General features: G+C 49.3%; 1 protein-coding gene across 6 annotated transcripts in view; it reads right to left on the minus strand.

Annotated features, from left to right (window-relative positions):
* Positions 1–22187, minus strand: part of atxn2 (ataxin 2) — a 115555-nt gene that overhangs the window by 49017 nt on the left and 44351 nt on the right. For 4 of the 6 annotated variants that reach the window (XM_070887864.1, XM_070887863.1, XM_070887862.1 and 1 more), the window contains exons 6-7: positions 15586–15600; positions 2995–3116 (exon numbers count right to left, since the gene is read on the minus strand). In XM_070887864.1, the coding sequence (XP_070743965.1) occupies positions 2995–3116; positions 15586–15600 (137 nt within the window). The remainder of the gene's footprint in view (positions 1–2994; positions 3117–15585; positions 15601–22187) is intronic. The other 2 variants (XM_070887868.1, XM_070887866.1) reach the window with 1 other exon arrangement.

Here is a 22187-nt window from a genome sequence, read left to right on the forward strand (position 1 = left end):
TGAAAACATTCTCTGATGTCTTCCTATTGGTTTAACCACACAAATCTTGTATTCTGAATCTTGCTTGGTTGGAATATACAGTCTTACATTGTAGAAGTATGCACGAATACTGCAAAAACCAATTACTAATACAGAAGGAAATTAATCCTTCATTACCATCTTATATTTATTGAATTCCTTTTAGTTTTTTTTTTAAGTGTAAAAGGCAGAGTACATTACTCAAAATAGTTTGCAGAAAATCAGCACTAATTCCAGCTAAATTCTTTTGGTCCCAGATTCACCAGAGAACATGGTTCCTTTCTCAATGTATATTAATGCCAATATTGCTACCAGATAGTAAGCTTGCCTTTACATTCAAACAACATACAGTACTTTGATCCAGAACAAACAATAAATGCATACTTTCCCTATCTGGACATGGCAAACTGGTTGTTTTGATCCCTGGAATACAAAACCACCTTTTTCTTCAAAGCCTTTTTATAGGTCTTCGCTTACCATGCAATATCCTCTTTTCGGCCATATTTCCCCAGCCAAGTTAAAATCAATTGATTTGCCTGCATCCAAGCCAATCTTGAACTCACTGCTGTGAAAAGTACTATAATGGTACTGATTCCTTTGATTTTCCTTTGCTTCTGTGGAAAGCACCAAGGTATCTTCTGAGCAGCAAACCAGATCATAAATTGACTATGTGGGAGATCATAGGCAAGTACACATTGCCTCTCCAGTCCCGCAGTGGCAACTCAAACTGGCTGCTGTAGTAATGTACTTTTATTTCCTTTCTGGAGAACAGAGTGAATGGGCCCAAGTTTCCACACGCGCCTAGAACGGCGCAGTGCCGACCTGGACGCCCGTTTTTCGCGCCACAAAGTGCGCCTAAAAAAATCCTCAGTATTCTCCACCTACTTGCAGGTCCTCTGGCCCTCGGCGCAGCCAGCACAAGCTGTGGGGGGCAGAGCCAGGTCCCTGCGCTGAAAACAGTGCCAGGACCTCTGCACATGCGCGCTACAGTGGGCACGCAAGTGCAGTAGCTCCAGGCGCCCGAACTGTGTGGGAGGGGCCCGAAGCACGCAGCCCCTAGCCCTGGCCCAATGGCCTCACTGAGGCTGCGTGAATAAGGCTCCTCCCACGGCCAGCTCCTGCTCCCCTCCCGACCAGACCCGACACCCGCTCCCCGCCCCCCCCCCCTGCCTCCGGACCAGACCCGACACCCGCTCCCCCGCCTCCGGACCAGACCCGACACCCGCTCCCCGCCCCCCCCCCCTGCCTCCGGACCAGACCAGACCCGACACCCGCTCCCCGCCCCCCCCCCCCCTGCCTCCGGACCAGACCAGACCCGACACCCGCTCCCCCGCCTCCGGACCAGACCCGACACCCGCTCCCCGCCCCCCCCCCCCTGCCTCCGGACCAGACCAGACCCGACACCCGCTCCCCCGCCTCCGGACCAGACCCGACACCTGCGCCCCCCCGCCTCCGGACCAGACCCGACACCTGCGCCCCCCCGCCTCCGGACCAGACCAGACACCCGCTCCCCGCCCCCCCCCCCCTGCCTCCGGACCAGACCCGACACCCGCCCCCCCCCTCTGCCTCCGGACCAGACCCGACACCCGCTCCCCGCCGCCCCCCCCTGCCTCCGGACAAGACCCGACACCCGCTCGCCCCCCCCCCCCCGCCTCCGGACCAGACCAGACCCGACACCCGCTCCCCCGCCTCCGGACCAGACCCGACACCCGCTCCCCCGCCTCCGGACCAGACCCGACACCTGCGCCCCCCCGCCTCCGGACCAGACCCGACACCTGCGCCCCCCCGCCTCCGGACCAGACCAGACACCCGCGCCGCCACCCCCCCCCCCCCCGACCCGACCCGCGCTCCTGTTCCCGCTCCCCGACTCGACCCGCGCTCCTGTTCCCGCGCTCCTGTTCCTGTTCCTGCTCCCCGCCTCCCCGACTCGCGCTCCTGTTCACGCTCCCCGCCTCCCCGACTCGCGCTCCTGTTCACACTCCCCACCTCGACCCGACCCGCGCTCCTGTTCACGCTCCCCACCTCGACCCGACCCGCGCTCCTGTTCACGCTCCCCGCCTCCCCGCGCTCCTGTTCCCGCTCCCCACCTCCCCGACTGGACCCGACCCGCGCTCCGGTTCACGCTCCCCGCCTCCCCGACTGGACCCGCGCTCCTGTTCCCGCTCCCCACCTCCCCGACTGGACCCGACCCGCGCTCCTGTTCCCGCTCCCCGCCCCCCCGACTGGGCCCGACCCGACCTCCCGCCCCGACCCTCCCCACTGGACCCGACCCGACTCCCGCTCCCGGACTGGATCCGACCTGACCTCCCCCCCCTCCCCCTCTCTTTCCCCCCCCCCTCTCCCGACCCGACCCAACCCAATGCCACCTACCTGTAAATCTGGCCGGCAGCCTTCGGTCCCGAAAGGCCTGCCTGAAGCACTTTCACACAGGTAGGAAGATGGTTTATTTAATCTTTTCTTTGCTTATAAATGTTTATTCAGGTTGGATTTATTTGTATAATATTTGTATAAGTATAAATAAGGATTTATTATAGAATTTAATGACTTCCCTTTCCCCCCCCCCCCCCACCTCGTTCTGGACGCCTAATTTGTAACCTGCGCCTGATTTTTTAATGTGTAGAACAAGTTTTTTCAGTTCTACAAAAATCTTCACTTGCTCCATTCTACTTTAGTTTGGAGTACATTTTCACTGTGGAAACTTTCAAATCAGGCGTCAGTGGCCGGACACGTCCCCTTTTGAAGAAAAAAATTCTGTTCCAAAGTAGAACTGTTCTATCTGACTAGAACTGCAGAAAAAAAATGTGGAGAATTGCAATTTCTAAGATAGTCCGTTCTCCACCAGTTGCTCCTAAAAATCAGGCGCAAATCATGTGGAAACTTGGGCCCAATATAACTAGTGTAAGACATAATCTAAAATATAATTTGCCTATTTTTAGGTAGTGATCTGAAAGATAAAATGCATAATTAAAAATTTACCACATCTGATTCCAGAGCTTCCAAATCTTCACTGGTGCTATCACCGCCATCCCATGGTTCTAGATCTTTGTCTTTGTGCTCACCATTCAGTCTGGAGCCTATGGCAGCATCAGTGAAAGCATCTGAAATATGAATTAATTACATTCAGATTTTATATATATATACACATTTTGTTTTTAAAAGCACATATGTTAACCTGCTATATCAAAACAATTTTAAGTATTAGTTACAAACAATTATGGAAATAGTACTTCATATTTTGCACAGAGACAAGTTGTTTCTACATAATAGCTAGAGACCACAGAAACATCAATTAAAGCCCATGGTTAGATATGTACTTGTGTCTACAAATTTAGCAATTACATTTTAATTTCAAATATAGTGCACCAAACTAGTATGGAGTTGAATTACTGGGAATAGTTTTAGCCATTCTATTCTGTACACAGTAAATGCATTCATGAAAATATCAATCTTTGCAGAAAATGACAGGATCAATTACAAATTTGCAGCCCAAGATTATAAGCAATTATGTCTTGTTTGCCAATATTTTATTACAGATTATTCAATGACAACATTGTAGTGGGCAAACACAAGTAGATACTGAATATAAAAAGTCACTACAAAAAGGGAATAATTGACATTTGCAATTTTAGTCTAAAACTGTATACAAATATGAAATTTGGATTTATAACTTTTATCTGCTCATATATGGCCATTTAGAAAGTGGATTACAGGATGGTGTGGAATGTGGATCGACTACACTGGAGTAGACCGGCAGGGAGCAGCGATCGGAGGCAGCGTGGAGCGGAGGAATGACGAGGCGGAGTCGGGGGCCCAGGAGCAATAGTGCAGTGTGTACCAGCAACGAGATCGGGGCCCAGGGAAGGTGCAGCACGGGTCAACAGCGAGGCCGTGAGGCCCACACTGTGTCCTATGTAGGAGTATGTGTGTGTACTAGGCCTGTGCAGCGGAGCTTGGTCTCCAGTTGTCTTGGATCTCCTTGCCACTGGACCAAGGCTTTGTTCTGTCTAGCCCGTGTGGTGGCTGATGTGCAACGGCCACCCCACTTTAAAATAATTCACGCACAGGCATCTTCCAACCTTCAAAATGAAGTTCGGGACCTGGAACATCAGGTCCCTCATGGAAACACCTAAGAATTGATTTTTTGATGTGGAAGCAGATCATCCTCGACCCCGAGGGACTGCGTAATACTATACTACATTGGGGTATTAACATAGACTATCAAATGGAAATATACAGGTTTGAACCTCATCTCTTCTAGTTCTCGCAAGGAATTCTGGGCAGGACCCCTGTAGGGAAAAGTGGGGGTAATCAGATGAATGTGCATTGTTGCAATCATATGCTTCCCACATACTGCTCAAAGACCGGAAGCAGCAGGAAACCCAGCTGGCCACCTGTCTTCAATGGCAGAGTGGAACCTAAAAATACAACAGGAAGAAAATGGAAGGCATGGGCCCTTCATTGGGTAATAAATGCTCTCAACAGAAAAATGTTTAAGTGCAAGCTGGAAATACACTAAAAGCATCATGTGCATGATAAAGAATCCAGACCTGTGATTTAAAAGTCTCACACACACATACAGATAATTATTAAGCTAAGGAGCTGAACAACTAACTGATGAAAGCTTGTATTATGGAGGCAAAAATCAGTCAAGCATTCTCTGTCACTGACTTGATCCTTTCAGCTCTGAAGACCAAATGATCGGTTAAGCTCATGGTCAGTTATTTTGTACAGTATTAATTTCACCCCATTTCCTTTCTGTGGATCTCCCTGGAGAAACAAGCTATAATCAAGATAACAGGACAGTGGTGACCTGTTTCCGTAACTGTGCTGATGGCATTCTGTAATCTGCTCCAGGTGAGGTGCAAAAGCAACCTGTGATGACATACCCTCATCTTCCCAAAAGTGGGAAAGCTTCTGGACTCCATTTTGGTTCCCAAAAGGTCACAGCTGAGATGGAAACTGTGAAGGAAAATGTAGCCATTGGCTAAATTTCCATCATGTTTTGGCACAATGCAGGCTATGCAGTTAGTGCTGAGTCGGCTGATCTGAGCTAGAGCAGTAACTGGAGTACTACAATCTGAGCACAGTAGGAAATAAGTCAGCCAGGAATCATACTCATGGTCACAGTCTAATCACCCATGCTGCAAACTGCGTACGTGAGAGAAAGTCAGGGGAGGTCAGCATCAGGACTTAGCTGGTCAAATAAACTGCTAATACTCTGTATCTAGGAGCATACATTAAAAAAATACCTCCTTGCACCTGCGCCAATGGAACAGTAACCCAAGAGTCAGTGACTTCAGGATCTGAAGGGAGAATTTTGGCAGAAAAAACACTTGTGTATGTGACTGGAAAAGGTAATCAAGTATAGAGTCCACCAGAGATGCACCAGTGTGCAGCTCAAAGTTTAACTTTGTGCATGCACATTGAGCATTACAAGGTATTTCGAAAGAGTAAAAAATTCTCATCTGAAATAGAAAATAGACTGCTTTTAATGATAAATGCTAGTCAGCATTGATTGGGTCAGTTAAAAAAAAACATATGCAAAGGACTGAATAATTCCCAAGGACAGAAATATTCAGGATTAATTAAATGGATCAGCAATAAACATTTCAACAAAAGATGGTCCGACACCCTTGGGACCTGACCGAAGAATTTTCCGAATCACAGGTGGTCAACTGGTGAGAACGCTGCTGACAACAACCCAGACGCGTTCTGCGCATGCGCTGTGCAGAAGCCTACTGCGCAGCATTTAGTCGTCCAGAATCATTCCGTTTTTTTAAATCCTCAGGCATCAGGCTCAGGCATCTCAGTCAGCCGTCTACCCTTCCCTTGCCCGGCCTGCTGACCTCAATGAACACCAACACCTCAAAAAACCCCATATACACACACAAAATAAACTAGAGATCGGAGATAAAGTGGAGGATAAAGTCAAGGAGAGACGCCATCCCTTACCCACGATCCTACTCCCGGCGTCAGTACATGTGTAAGCTGCGAGCAGAGCCTGACTGGTGGAAGCGGCAGCCTCCTCGCACCGAGACACACACACACACCCCCTCCACATATAGAGTACATTTGATGCCTTAATCCCTATTAAAACCATTGCCCGCTCTCTCACTCTGGCCGTTACCCCTGGTATGGCTCTCATCTTTGCTCCCTTAAGGGGCACAGACTTGAACGGATATGGCGGACAACTAGTTTTAGCCAGATCTGGCTGGACCACAAAGCATTATAGGGTCCTGCTCTTCTCTGCCAAAATTGCTCACTATTCCAAGATCATTCTGAAATGCAAAGATAACTCCCGGCTTCTTTTCTCTACTGCAAACCGTCTTCTTAAACCCCTCCCCTGTCTCCTCCACCCTCCAACAAGTGCGAGGAGCACATGGACTTGTCTCTCCAAGATGGAGACTATTCGATCAGCTGCCTCTGCCAGTTCCCTCCTTCCTCGAGGCCACAGGGCCAAACTTCCGAGCGTCTTTCTCCAGCTTCTCTACCAACTGCTCTCATGACCTCTCAGCGTTCATCTTGTCCACGAGACCCCCTTCCTGCTCCCTCGACCTATTCCGACTAAACTGCTGACCACCCAACTTCCTTTTCTGCTTCCATGTTAGTTTATATTGTTAACGGTTCTCTCCCCTCAGGTACTGTTCCCTCTCCTTCAAATCTGCCGTCACCACTCTCAAAAAACCAACCCTTCACCCCTCCAGCCTTGCAAACTACCACCCCATCTCCAACCTCCCTTTCCACTGCAAAATCCTCAAAAATGGTGTCGCCTTCAAGGCGTGCCATCCATGCCCATCTTTCCCGGAACTCCATGTTTGAATCCTCCCCAATCAGGTTTCTGCTCCTGCCACAGTACCAAAACAGCTCATAACAAAGTTACAAATGTCATCCTATGTGACTGTGACAAAGGTAAACTATTCCTCCTTGTGATTCTCTACCTGTCTGCAGTCTTTGATACAGCTGACCACTCCATCCTCCTTAAATGCCTCTCCACCGCTGTTCAGCTGGGTGGGACTGCACTCGCCTGGTTCCATTCTTATCTATCTAATCGTAGCCAGAGAATCACCTGCAATGGCTTCTCTTCCCACTCCCGCATCGTTACCTCTGGTGACCCCCAAGGATCTATCCTTGATCCCCTCTTATTTCTCATTTACAGCATGCCCCCTCGGCAACATCATCCAAAAACAGTGCATCAGTTTCCACATGTACACACTGGTGACACCCAGCCCTACGTCACCACCACTTCCCTTGACCCCTCCACGGTCTCTTAAATTGTCAGACTGCTTGTCTGACATCCAGTACTGGATGAGCAGAAATTTCCTCCAATTAAATATGAGGAAGACTGAAGCAATTGTCTTCGGTCCCCACCACAAACTCTGTTCCCTAGCCACTGACTCCATCCCTCTGCCCTGCATCTGCCCGCGACTGAAACAGACTGTTACAAGCTTGGTGTCATTTTTGGCCCTGAAATGAGCTTCCGGCCACAGCTCCTTGACACCAAATTGGGGGAGGGGGCTAGTCATTACTGAGGAGAACTGCAACAAATTACAGGAGGACATTAATAAACTTGCAGAATGGGCATATAATTGGCAAGTGAAGTTCAACACAGATAAATGTGAGGTATTACATTTTGGTAGGAAGAATAGGGAGGTCACTTATTACTTGGAGGGCGAGAGTCTGGGTGGGGTAGAGGAACAAAGGGATCTCCGAGTACAATACACAAATCACTAAAAGTTGCGACACAGGTTAGCAAGGCCATTGAAAAAGCAAACCCAGCACTGGGGTTTATTTCTAGAGGTATAGAATTGAAAAGTAGGTAGTTATGCTAAACCCGTATCAAACCTTGGTTAGACCACACTTGCGTACAGTTCTGGTCGCCACATTATAAAAAGGATATAGAAGCACTGGAGAGGGTGCAGAGAAGATTTACAAGGATGATACCAGAAATGCAAGGGTATACATATCAGGAAAGGATAAACAGGCTGGGTCTCTTTTCTCTTGAAAAGAGAAGGCTGAGGGGTGACCAGAGGTCTTTAAAATTATGAACGGTTTTGAGGGAGTGTAGAGAGAGAGAATGTTTCCACTTGTTGGGAAGAGCATAACGAGATGCCATCGTTATAAGATAGTTACCAAAGAATCCAATAGGGAATTCAGAAGAAACTTCTTTACTCAAAGAGTGGTGAGAATGTGGAACTCACCACCACAGGAAGTAGTTGATGCGAATAGTACAGATGCATTTAAGGGGATGCTCAAGAAGCATATGAAGGAGAAGGGAATAGAGGATTATGATGATAGATTTCGATGAGCAAAGACGGGAGTAGCCTCGAGTGGAGCATAAGCGCCAGCATGGACTGGTTGGGCCAATGGCCTGTTTTTGTGCCGTATATCCTATGTAATCCTATGTCTCTGAGCCTGCCTCAGTTCATCTGCTGATGAAGCCCTTATCCATACCTTTAATACCTCTAAACTTGACTATTTCAATGCACTCCTGGCTGGCCTCCCATGTTCTACCCAACATAAACTTGAGGTCATCAAAACTTGGTTGCCTGTTTCGTAACTCGCACCCATCACCCCTGTGCCCGAAGATCTACATTGGCTCCTGGTTAAGTAACTCGTCAATTTTAACATTTTCATCCTTGTTTTCAAATCCCTCCATTGCCTCACCCCTCCCAAATCGTAATCTCCTCCGGTCCTACCCGCCAGATGTCTGCGCTCCTCTAATTCTGGCCTCATTAGCATCCCTGATTTTAAATGCTCAACCGATGGAGGCTGTGCCTTCAGCTGCCTCGGCCCTAAGCTCTCGAATGCCGTCCCTAAACCTCTCATCCTCGCTTTCCTCCTCGAAGATGCTCCTTAAAACCTACCTCTTTGATCAAGCTTTTCGAGATCTGCCTTAATATCTCATGTGGCTCAGTGTCAAATTTGTTTTATAACACTCCTGTGAAGCGTCTTGGGATGTTTTACTACGTTAAAGGCGCTATATAAATACCAAGTTGTTGTTATGGAGGCTCCAATTCTCAAGGGAGGCTCTGACCGAAAAAGTGACAGCACGAATGACATACATGAAGGCCTGACTAACTTCCACAACATTTTACAGCACAGAAGGCGGCCTTTCAGTTCATCAGGACTGTGTCAGCTCTCTGAAAAGAGCTATTCACTCAGTCAATTTTCTTTCTTTTTCTCCATACCCTTTTAAATATCAAATATTTATCCATTTCCTTTTTAAAAGGTGTCACTGATTCTGCTTTCACCATGGTTTCTGTTAAATCATTACACATCTGAACTCTGCATTAAAAAACATTTTTTCCTGTCCTTTCCCATCATTCATTTGATGATCTTAAGACTTATAGGTTCTAGTTACTGACCAGTGGAAAAAGTTCTTCCTTAAAACCCCTCAGTTTTGAGCACCTTCATCAAATCTCCTCTTAAGCTTTACTGTTCTAATTAAAACAACCGCAGTTTCTTTGCTGGATGCATTTTTGGGGAAGCACCTCAAGCGCAATATTTCATGCTTTAAATTGGACTAGATTAAAGAAGGCATGCTAGGGTGATAACTGCCAGCAAAGCCCGATTGGCCACATGCATGATGTCACCAACCATATCTGCAGCCCTTGGCACAGCCACCTGACAATGACCATGGGCGACCTGCTGTGATCCGCATAAGAACATAAGAAATAGGAGCAGGAGTAGGCCACTCAGCCATTCATTAAGATCATGATTGATCTTCTATCTCAACATCACATCCCTTGGTTCCCTTAGTATCCAAAAATCTATTGATCTCTGTCTTGAATATAGTCAACGACAGAGCATGTGATTGCACTAGAGAGGGTACAGAGGAGATTTAAGATGTTGTTGCCTGGACTGGAGAATTTTAGCTATGAGGAAAGATTGGATAGGTTGGGGTTGTTTTCTTTGGAACAGAGCAGGGGGGGAGGGGGAAGGAGGTGTCACCCGGTGGGTTAGGTAGAAAAGATAGGTCGGCGGCTCCAGCAAGCCCCGTGGCGTCCGCGGGCCCCGATGGACCAACCAGGTCCCAAGGTGTTCTACGTTGAGAGGGCTTCTGCTACTGCTGATCACTTTCTTCTAGCAAGTATCTTGATTTTCTGTTTAGTTGAATGAGTTAATTAAATCATAAAGTAAAGGTATCACTGTTCTGCCAAAAAAGGGAATGGGAAACCTGGGAGGTGGTCAGAGTTCTGCGCATGCACCACCCGGGAATGGTGCCGGATAAGGGAGTCCCCGGATAGGAGAGGTTCAACCTGTACTTCCTCTGCGGTACATCCTTCCTTAGGTAAGGAGACCAAAACTGTATACAGTATTCCAGGTACCGTCTCACCAAGGCCCTATAAAATTGTAGCAAGACATATTTACTCATACTCAATCCCTATGTAATAAAGGCCAACATATCACTTGCTTTCCTAATTGCTTGCTGCACCTGCATGTTAACTTGTGATTCATGTACTAGAACACCCACCTCTCTCTCACTATTTAAAAAAATATTCAGTTTTTTTATTTTTCCTACCAAAGTGGATAACTTCTCACTTCTCCACATTATATTCCATCTGCCATATTCTTGTCCACTCACGCCGATATCAGAGACACAGATGCAAAATTGTGTTATCTGCTTAAAGGACATCTACACCATATATAGAATCATAGAAATTTACAGCACAGAAGGAGGCCATTAGGCCCATTGTGTCTGTGCCGGAAATATGCACTATAGGCCACGCATAGACAGGAACAGTAGCCACAAATCTGCCCCTACCTTCTTCCAGGCATGCTGCAAAACCAGCATATGGGGATGATACCCTAAAGTGTCGAACAGGGCCATACTCCTCGCAACCACCTCATGCAGCACCACCTTCACTTCACCAGCCATTAAACATGAGTCAGTGCTGGGCTGCACTATTACTTACTTCTATTATATGCCTCTATATTGGTTTCCCTTTCACTTCATTTTTGCCCGCCATTTCTTCCCCTTCTCCCTCTTAAGCATTTGCTTTCCAAAGGATCTTAAAAAAATCCCCCTCAATGCTACCACTTGCCTTTAAGTGTCCAGATCTCTTGAAATCTCATGTTTCACAACCACTATTCGGCTGTCTCCCAGACAATGGCCAAAGTTTCACATGGAGCATGGAATAATTATGCTACTAAGTTGACCACATAAATGGCATGCAATCAGCATACCACACTTCTGGTCAGCTTTTCCCTGGTTTCTAGGCTGTCAGGTCATTAATTGACATGAGACTGGGAAGATATTGAGACTCTATTAATACACAAGGCAGCCCAATAAACCTTCCAAAATTTATTGGTGAATTGCTAACTCTCTAACTCCACAGGAAAAATGATCCATCCGTGGCTAACTAAAGTAGTTAAGGATAGCATTAGATTGGAAAAAAAAAGCTTATAATGTTGCAAAGAATAATAGCAAGCCTGAGGATTGGAAGAGTTTCAAAAACTAGCAATGGATGATCAAAAAATTGATAAAAAAGGAAAAAATAGACAGAGAAAACAAGCAAGAAATAAAGAAACAGATTGTAAGAGCTTCTGCAAGAGTCAACATGGTTTTATTAAAGGGAAATCGTGTTTAACAAATTTATTAGAGTTTTATGAGGATGTAACTACTAGGGTAGATAAAGGGGAAAATGAGTGGATGTAGCATATTTGTATTTCCAAAAGGCATTTGATAAGGTGCCACATAAAAGATTATTACATAAGATAAGGGCTCATGGGATTGGAGGTAATGTATTAGCATGGATAGAGGATTGGTTAAAGGACAGAAAACAGAGTAGGGATAAACGGGTCTTTTTCAGGCTGGCAGGATGTAACAAGTGGGGTGCCATAGGATCAGTGCTGGGGCCTCAGCTATTTACAATCTTTATTCATGACCTCGATAAAGGGACCGAGTGTAATGTATCCAAGTTTGCTGACAATACAAAGTTAAGTAGGGCAGTAAGCTGTGAGGAGAACACAAAAGCGTCTGCAAAGGGATATAGATAACTGAGTGGGCGGTAAGGTGGCAGATGGAGTATAATGTAGGGAAATGTGAGGTTATTCACTTTGGTCGGAAGAAGAGAAAAATGGAACATTTTTTAAATGGGGAGAAAGTTTTAAATGTTGGAACATTCAAGATTCTGAAGGGGATTGACAGGGTAGATGCCGAGAGGTTGTTTCCCCTGGTGGAGTGTTTAGAACTAGGGGGCACAGTCTCAGGATAAGTGGTAGGCCATTTAAGTTAGAGATGGGGAGGAATTTCTTCACTCAGAGGGTTGTGAAACTTTGGAATTCTCTGCCCCAGAGGGCTATGGATCCTGAGATTCTGAATATATTCAATGCGGAGATAGATTTTTGGAGTCTAGGGGAATCAAGGGATATGGAGATTGGGCAAGAAAATAGAGTTGAGGTCGATGATCAGCCATGATCTTATTGAATGGCGAAGCAGGCTCGAGGGGCCGTAGGGCCTATTCCTGCTCCTATTTCTTATGTTCTTCTTTCTTTTCACTGTTAATTGAGGGGAAAATACTACAGGGCTAATCCAGAGAGATCTGGCAGAGAATTAATTAAAAGAATCTTCTCCTTTTACATGGCATTCTGAGGATAGGTCACAAAGCAACATCCCAATGTCATGGTTCATTTCTTTGGAATTTTCCTCAGTGCTTATCTGAGCTTATCCTAGTGGTGTGGAGAAAATACTGCAATGTGTTGCTTTTTAAAAAAGAAAATCACAACTATATACCTGGTTCGATGCATTTGGAGCCATCATTTGTTTCATGTTGGCAAAACACACTCGTGCAATCACCTTGCTGAGCACAAAGTAAAATTGGAAAAGTACAGTATGTCCCAAATGGAGCCAAGCCTCAGTGTTACAATAAATGCAATGTCAATTCTGTAAGACATCTATTATTTGAGTTGTAATCAATGATGTTTCCCTTCCTCTGAATGCAACCGATCAAATGATCCAACGGTTCAAAGAATCTCATGAATGTTTTCAATGTTTTATCTAATCCAGTATGGTACAATCACATATTCGTAAACTACTTTACAAATCACCAAGAGGTGGTGCTCAGGGAGTGCTATTTATGCTTATAAGCCCATTTAGGTTAACTACATTAACCTCTCCCTCACCAAACTTCACATTATAATCAAAACAATACATGTGCTTTCCTCTGCCTCAACAACTTTTCCCTTAAAGCAGCAATTGCAAGTTTTTGCATACATTATAGGAATCACTGCAATTCCTGCAAGTAATTCTTAAATGACAGGTAATTAAATTGCACAAAATGCAAGTAGATCTAAAGTTGTCAATGTACTGCAACGGTAAACTCAAGGTCCACCATAGAGATCGAAAGAAGCAATGCAAGGGACTGTGTGGAAGGTGGGTGAAGGGACATTCATATGCCTGGCTCTATCACTTACAACTGTGAAAATGTCACTAGAATAGGATTTGTTTGGTTTATAGTGTGTCACAGTTCTGAAAATTATGCTGTGACAACACAATTTAAAATAGGAAGCTCAGGTATAGATTTTATCTGCTTAGGAAGAAGCCTAATTGGTTTTTGCAATAAAATAAAAATAGCATACAACATATTGTGTGCCACTTCCTACGAAAAAGGCTTTTAGAATCATGACAGTCGCAGCCATGTGCTTTGTAAAACCACCGAACATGCTAAACAAGCTGAAAGCCTTTTGTTGCACTTCAGCAACATCGCAGGGCCCCCCAAACACCGCTCTAAAAAATTGCATTGCTGTACAAATACCAAAAATTCTCTTGATCCTTTTAGGGCAATTTGCTGAAACAGGCTTCAGTATTTCTTATGTATATTTTCTGTTTCCCTGTCCCCAAGTGTAGCTTTTAAATCGTTACAATGGACCAGAACAATTGCTTTAGAAAATCTCTAATTAAGATTTTATATGATTAAAAAAATTCCATATTGTTTCCATGTTCCCCGACTAAATTTATTGCTCATAAGTTTATCACAATTAGAAGTAAATCAACTTTTTTTAAAAAGCCAATACAATTCTACAAAATTATGCCACACTGGGGCTTATAAATACTACCATCTTAATATAGTATAAAACTACTATACTGATGCAAGAATGTTTTTAATGATCTGTTCATTTGTTTTTAAACTTGAAAATTGAGAAAAAAACAGCAACCTAAAAGTAAAGCCCTTTTTAGTTCATTGAATTAACTTGCTCAACACAAAATGTTATTCAATCATCAAGAATTCAGAGTAAATCAATTACAAGGAGCTTCTTTTTAAGATGCAAGTTGCTTCATACGAATACCTAATTTACTATTGGAAATTATGGCATTTATACAAGTAAATGCCCAATTTTATACAATTGTATAATTTTTTTTAATAAAAGGTGTACATTTTTGTCCACAACTAAAGTTATTTATTTAGAATGAATGTCAATGGGTATTCATAGAAGATTGTTATTGTCACTAAGGTGAAGTTGGCTCTGCAGTACATTTCCCAGTAAACTGCGTGCAGTTCTGGTCGCCGTATTATAGGAAGGACATGACTGCACTGGAGAGGGTGCAGAGGAGATTTTCTGGGATGCTGCCTGGAATGGAAATCTTAGCTATGAGGACAGATTGGATAGGCTGGGTTTGTTCTCATTGGAACAGAGGAGGCTGAGAGGAGACCTCATTGAGGTATACAAAATTTTGAGGGGCCTGGATATAGTGGATAGCAAGGGCCTATTTCCTTTGGTGGAAGGGTCAATTACGAGGGGGCATAGTTTTAAGGTGGTTGGTGGAAGGTTCAGAGGGGATTTGAGGGGAGGCTTCTTCACACAGAGGGTTGTGGGGGTCTGGAACTCTCTGCCTGGAAAAGTGGTGGATGCAGAAACCCTCACCATATTTAAAAGGTGCTTGGATGGGTTACGGACCTAGAGCTGGTAAGTGGGACTAGACTGCATAACCTCTTGTTGGCTGGTGCAGATAGGATTATAAGTACTGCAGGGAATCGGATACGGCCAGGGTGATCTCCTGGACTAGTTTCGATTGCCTGGATGGGTCGGAAAGCAATTTTCACAGATTTCTTTTCTTCAATTGGCCTGGGTTTTTTTTAAATCTGGTTTTTGCCTCTCCCAGGAGATCACATGGCTCTGGTTGGGGTGGAGTGTAGAATGTTTTGGTGCAAGGGGTGTCAAGTTTTGTGGGCCGGACTGGTTGGGCTGGGTGCTCGTTACCTTTCCACCATCGTTCAGAGGTTTATATATAACCGTCAGGGCTGCTGACAGAGGGCTGTGTGGCTTTGTCGGCTGGCGTAGATACGATGGGCTGAATTGGCCTCCTTCTGCGCTGTAGATTTCTATGTTTCTAAATCAATCATATCAATTCAGACTAAAAATCCAAATCAATTGTCCTTGAAGCAGTTATTGAATAGTTTTTAGTAATTTGAGGGTCATTCAAATTTAACATGTAATGTTTTCTAAGGTTTACTGCCATTTTGAAGTAGTTCATAAGCAGCAGATGTTAAGCTCAAAATCAGTTTTAAAAAATGGGAGTGTTAATATACACACACGGTATAAAAACAAAGTAAACATCAGAATTACCTGTTTCAGATGGAACTACAGAGATCAGAAAGAGAAGATGGAAAAAGAAACAATATCAGTAAACCAAATATACATTAAGGATCAAGATGAACAATCTGCCTGGCAGGTATAATTAATTGTGACATTCTCTTATTAAAAATACTGCGTATGGGCTCATTAAAAAAAAAAGGGGATAAATCTGCATGGATCAGTTTTTTTATTACTTTGTACTCCCATTAGAGCAGTGAATACAGCTGATGGAAAACATGGCGAATATTTCCTGATATCATATCTCAATATTAAACAAGGGGAAAAAGGGAATGCCGTGAGCGGGGGGGGGGTGGGGGGAAGGGGGGGGAAAGAGAGGTAGAGCACATGAGTCGGCAGGCGGAGGCGGAGGGGTGGGGATGGAGTGAGGGGACGAGCAACAACTTGGATTTATGCAGCGTCTTTACGTAGTAAAAAGGCGCTTCACAGGAATATTATGGACAAAGAATTTGACACTGGACTATGCCATGAAAGGTTAGGGCAGACTTGGTCAAAGAGATAGGTTTTATGGAGCATCTTAAAGGAAGAAAGAGCGGAGAGGGTTAGGCATGGAATTACAGAGTATGGGGCCTAGGCAACAGAAGGCAAGGCCATTAATGGTTGAACAATTATAATCAGGGATGCTCAAAAGGGCAGAATTAGAGGAGCGCAGATATCTCGGGGTTTGGGGGCTGGAGGAGATTAGAGAGATAGGGAGGGGCGAGGCCATGGTGGGATGTGAAAACAAGGATGAGAATTTACAATTTTGAGCAGGCGAGCCGGGGGAGATAGAACGTGCAAGCCGGCAGGTGGGGCGAGGGGAGAGAGAGGCGGAGCGAGCAGACGGGAGTGTGTGGAGAGTGGGACAGAGAGACAAACACACACACACACACACACACACAGAGATAGACCCCTCACCCAGAGAGACACCCCCACCATCACCCATAGAGACATGCACCCCACCTCACCCAGAGAGACGGTGCCCCCGCTGCCACCCCCCTTCACCCCGACAGACACCTCGCCCACCCCTCACCCAGACGGACGCCCCCCCACCCACCCAGAGGAACACAGCACCCCCCCACCACCCAGCCAGAGATACATTCAGAGACACACACGCACCCCGACCGAGGCACACACCAACAGAGAGACGATCGCACACCCACACACCCAAACAGAAACACACATACAGCCCCCCCGCACCGAGAGGGCGAGGGGCCCCCGTGCACCAAGACCAGACAATCACACACACACACAACCCCCCCCAAAAGAGACACACACACAACCCCCCTCAAAAGAGAGACACACACATCCCAAAAGAGAGAGCGACGCCCATGCCCCTCACCCCCAGAGACACCCCCACCATTACCCAGAGACACGCACCCCCCCCCACACCCAGAGAGACAGTGCCCCCCCTCGCCCAGACAGACGCCTCCACGGCGCCTCACGCAGACGCACCGCCTCTCCCCTTCACCCAGACAGGCGCACCCACCACACCCCCCAGCCCCCCACCCAGAGATGTGCTTCCCTCTCCCCCCCCACCCAGACTCGCTCCACCCACCTCACCCAGTCAGACGCGCTCCCCCTCTCACCCAGACAGACGTGCTCCCACCCTCACCAAAGAGAGACGCCCCCCGGCGACCCAGCCAGATACATTCAGAGACACCCACACACCAGAACCGAGGCACGCACCCAGAGAGTTGCACGCACGCACACACACCTCCCAAAAGAGACACAGAGAGAGAGACACACACACAGAGAGAAAGAGGGAGAGTGGCGGAGAGAGAGAGAGAGAGAGAGAGAGAGAGAGACGGAGAGAAAGAGACAGAGAGAAAGAGACAGAGAGAAAGAGACAGAGAGAAAGAGACAGAGAGAAAGAGACAGAGAGAAAGAGACAGAGAGAAAGAGACAGAGAGAAAGAGACAGAGAGAAAGAGACAGAGAGAAAGAGACAGAGAGAAAGAGACAGAGAGAAAGAGACAGAGAGAAAGAGACAGAGAGAAAGAGACAGAGAGAAAGAGACAGAGAGAAAGAGACAGAGAGAAAGAGACAGAGAGAAAGAGACAGAGAGACGCCCACAGAGAGAGAGACGGCCAGAGAGAGAGAGAGAGAGGGTGAGGGTGAGGGTGAGGATGAGGGTGAGGGTGAAGGTGAGGGTGAGAGGGAGGAGAGGGAGAGAGAGAGAGAGACGGCCACGGAGAGCGAGAGAGAGAGAGAGAGAGAGAGAGAGAGAGAGAGAGAGAGAGAGACGGCCATGGAGAGCGAGAGAGAGAGAGAGAGAGAGAGAGAGAGACGGCCACGGAGAGCGAGAGAGAGAGAGAGTGACGGCCACGGAGAGCGAGAGAGAGAGCGACGGCCACGGAGAGCGAGAGAGAGAGAGAGACGGCCACGGAGAGCGAGAGAGAGAGAGAGACGGCCACGGAGAGCGAGAGAGAGAGAGAGACGGCCACGGAGAGCGAGAGAGAGAGAGAGACGGCCACGGAGAGCGAGAGAGAGAGAGAGAGACGGCCACGGAGAGCGAGAGAGAGAGAGAGAGACGGCCACGGAGAGCGAGAGAGAGAGAGAGAGACGGCCACGGAGAGCGAGAGAGAGAGACGGCCACGGAGAGCGAGAGAGAGAGAGAGACGGCCACGGAGAGCGAGAGAGAGAGAGACGGCCACGGAGAGCGAGAGAGAGAGAGACGGCCACGGAGAGCGAGAGAGAGAGAGACGGCCACGGAGAGCGAGAGAGAGAGATACGGCCACGGAGAGCGAGAGAGAGAGAGACGGCCACGGAGAGCGAGAGAGAGAGAGACGGCCACGGAGAGCGAGAGAGAGAGAGAGAGAGACGGCCACGGAGAGCGAGAGAGAGAGAGAGAGAGACGGCCACGGAGAGCGAGAGAGAGAGAGAGAGAGAGACGGCCACGGAGAGCGAGAGAGAGAGAGACGGCCACGGAGAGCGAGAGAGAGAGAGACGGCCACGGAGAGCGAGAGAGAGAGAGAGACGGCCACGGAGAGCGAGAGAGAGAGAGACGGCCACGGAGAGCGAGAGAGAGAGAGAGAGACGGCCACGGAGAGCGAGAGAGAGAGAGAGAGAGACGGCCACGGAGAGCGAGAGAGAGAGAGAGAGAGACGGCCACGGAGAGCGAGAGAGAAAGAGAGACGGCCACGGAGAGCGAGAGAGAGAGACGGCCACGGAGAGCGAGAGAGAGAGACGGCCACGGAGAGCGAGAGGAGAGAGAGACGGCCACGGAGAGCGAGAGAGAGAGAGACGGCCACGGAGAGCGAGAGAGAGAGAGACGGCCACGGAGAGCGAGAGAGAGAGACGGCCACGGAGAGCGAGAGAGAGCGAGACGGCCACGGAGAGCGAGAGAGAGAGATACGGCCACGGAGAGCGAGAGAGAGAGATACGGCCACGGAGAGCGAGAGAGAGAGAGAGATACGGCCACGGAGAGCGAGAGAGAGAGAGAGAGAGACGGCCACGGAGAGCGAGAGAGAGAGAGAGAGAGAGACGCCCACAGGGAGAGAGAGAGAGAGAGAGAGAGACGCCCACAGGGAGAGAGAGAGAGAGAGACGCCCACAGGGAGAGAGAGAGAGAGAGACGCCCACAGGGAGAGAGAGAGAGACGCCCACAGGGAGAGAGAGAGAGAGAGAGAGACGCCCACAGGGAGAGAGAGAGAGAGTGAGAGAGAGACGCCCACAGGGAGAGAGAGAGAGAGAGAGACGCCCACAGGGAGAGAGAGAGAGAGACGCCCACAGGGAGAGAGAGAGAGAGACGCCCGGAGACGCCCACAGGGAGAGAGAGAGAGAGAGAGAGAGAGAGACGCCCACAGGGAGAGAGAGAGAGAGAGAGAGAGACGCCCACAGGGAGAGAGAGAGAGAGAGAGACGCCCACAGGGAGAGAGAGAGAGAGAGAGAGAGAGAGAGAGACACGCCCACAGGGAGAGAGAGAGTCGCCCACAGGGAGAGAGAGAGAGAGACGCCCACAGGGAGAGAGAGAGAGAGACGCCCGGAGACGCCCACAGGGAGAGAGAGAGAGAGAGAGAGAGAGACGCCCACAGGGAGAGAGAGAGAGAGACGCCCACGGAGAGCGAGAGAGAGAGAGAGACGGCCGGAGACGCCCACAGGGAGAGAGAGAGAGAGAGAGAGAGACGCCCACAGGGAGAGAGAGAGAGAGAGAGACGCCCACAGGGAGAGAGAGAGAGAGACGCCCACAGGGAGAGAGAGAGAGAGAGACGCCCGGAGACGCCCACAGGGAGAGAGAGAGAGAGAGAGAGAGAGACGCCCACAGGGAGAGAGAGAGAGAGAGAGAGAGACGCCCACAGGGAGAGAGAGAGAGAGAGACGCCCACAGGGAGAGAGAGAGAGAGAGAGAGAGAGAGAGAGAGAGAGAGAGAGAGAGAGAGAGAGACACGCCCACAGGGAGAGAGAGAGAGAGTCGCCCACAGGGAGAGAGAGAGAGAGACGCCCACAGGGAGAGAGAGAGAGAGACGCCCGGAGACGCCCACAGGGAGATAGAGAGAGAGAGAGAGAGACGCCCACAGGGAGAGAGAGAGAGAGACGCCCACGGAGAGCGAGAGAGAGAGCGACGGCCACGGAGAGCGAGAGAGAGAGAGAGACGGCCGGAGACGCCCACAGGGAGAGAGAGAGAGAGAGAGAGAGAGACGCCCACAGGGAGAGAGAGAGAGAGACGCCCACAGGGAGAGAGAGAGAGAGACGCCCGGAGACGCCCACAGGGAGAGAGAGAGAGAGAGAGAGACGCCCACAGGGAGAGAGAGAGAGAGAGAGAGAGAGACGCCCACAGGGAGAGAGAGAGAGAGAGACGCCCACAGGGAGAGAGAGAGAGAGAGACGCCCACAGGGAGAGAGAGAGAGAGAGAGAGAGAGAGAGAGAGAGAGAGACACGCCCACAGGGAGAGAGAGAGAGAGTCGCCCACAGGGAGAGAGAGAGAGAGACGCCCACAGGGAGAGAGAGAGAGAGACGCCCGGAGACGCCCACAGGGAGAGAGAGAGAGAGAGAGAGAGAGACGCCCACAGGGAGAGAGAGAGAGAGACGCCCACGGAGAGCGAGAGAGAGAGCGACGGCCACGGAGAGCGAGAGAGAGAGAAAGACGGCCACGGAGAGCGAGAGAGAGAGAGAGACGGCCACGGAGAGCGAGAGAGAGAGAGAGACGGCCACGGAGAGCGAGAGAGAGAGAGAGACGGCCACGGAGAGCGAGAGAGAGAGAGAGACGGCCACGGAGAGCGAGAGAGAGAGAGAGACGGCCACGGAGAGCGAGAGAGAGAGAGAGACGGCCACGGAGAGCGAGAGAGAGAGAGAGACGGCCACGGAGAGCGAGAGAGAGAGAGAGACGGCCACGGAGAGCGAGAGAGAGAGACGGCCACGGAGAGCGAGAGAGAGAGAGAGACGGCCACGGAGAGCGAGAGAGAGAGAGAGAGACGGCCACGGAGAGCGAGAGAGAGACGGCCACGGAGAGCGAGAGAGAGAGAGAGACGGCCACGGAGAGCGAGAGAGAGAGAGAGACGGCCACGGAGAGCGAGAGAGAGAGAGACGGCCACGGAGAGCGAGAGCGAGAGAGACGGCCACGGAGAGCGAGAGAGAGAGAGACGGCCACGGAGAGCGAGAGAGAGAGAGACGGCCACGGAGAGCGAGAGAGAGAGAGACGGCCACGGAGAGCGAGAGAGAGAGAGAGACGGCCACGGAGAGCGAGAGAGAGAGAGACGGCCACGGAAAGCGAGAGAGAGACGGCCACGGAGAGCGAGAGAGAGAGAGACGGCCACGGAGAGCGAGAGAGAGAGAGAGAGACGGCCACGGAGAGCGAGAGAGAGAGAGAGAGAGACGGCCACGGAGAGCGAGAGAGAGAGAGAGACACGGCCACGGAGAGCGAGAGAGAGAGAGAGACGGCCACAGAGAGCGAGAGAGAGAGAGAGAGACGGCCACGGAGAGCGAGAGAGAGAGAGAGACGGCCACGGAGAGCGAGAGAGAGAGAGACGGCCACGGAGAGCGAGAGAGAGATGGCCACGGAGAGCGAGACGGCCACGGAGAGCGAGAGAGAGAGAGACGGCCACGGAGAGCGAGAGAGAGAGATACGGCCACGGAGAGCGAGAGAGAGAGATACGGCCACGGAGAGCGAGAGAGAGAGATACGGCCACGGAGAGCGAGAGAGAGAGAGAGAGATACGGCCACGGAGAGCGAGAGAGAGAGAGAGAGAGAGACGCCCACAGGGAGAGAGAGAGAGAGAGAGAGAGACGCCCACAGGGGAGAGAGAGAGAGAGACGCCCACAGGGAGAGAGAGAGAGAGAGAGACGCCCACAGGGAGAGAGAGAGAGTGAGAGAGAGACGCCCACAGGGAGAGAGAGAGAGAGAGACGCCCACAGGGAGAGAGAGAGAGAGAGAGACGCCCACAGGGAGAGAGAGAGAGAGAGAGACGCCCACAGGAAGAGAGAGAGAGAGACGCCCACAGGGAGAGAGAGAGAGAGACGCCCGGAGACGCCCACAGGGAGAGAGAGAGAGAGAGAGAGAGAGACGCCCACAGGGAGAGAGAGAGAGAGAGAGAGAGAGAGAGAGAGACACGCCCACAGGGAGAGAGAGAGAGAGAGTCGCCCACAGGAGAGAGAGAGAGA

This window comes from Pristiophorus japonicus, chromosome 8, assembly GCF_044704955.1.
Source record: "Pristiophorus japonicus isolate sPriJap1 chromosome 8, sPriJap1.hap1, whole genome shotgun sequence".
Classification (NCBI taxonomy): Eukaryota; Metazoa; Chordata; class Chondrichthyes; family Pristiophoridae; genus Pristiophorus; species Pristiophorus japonicus.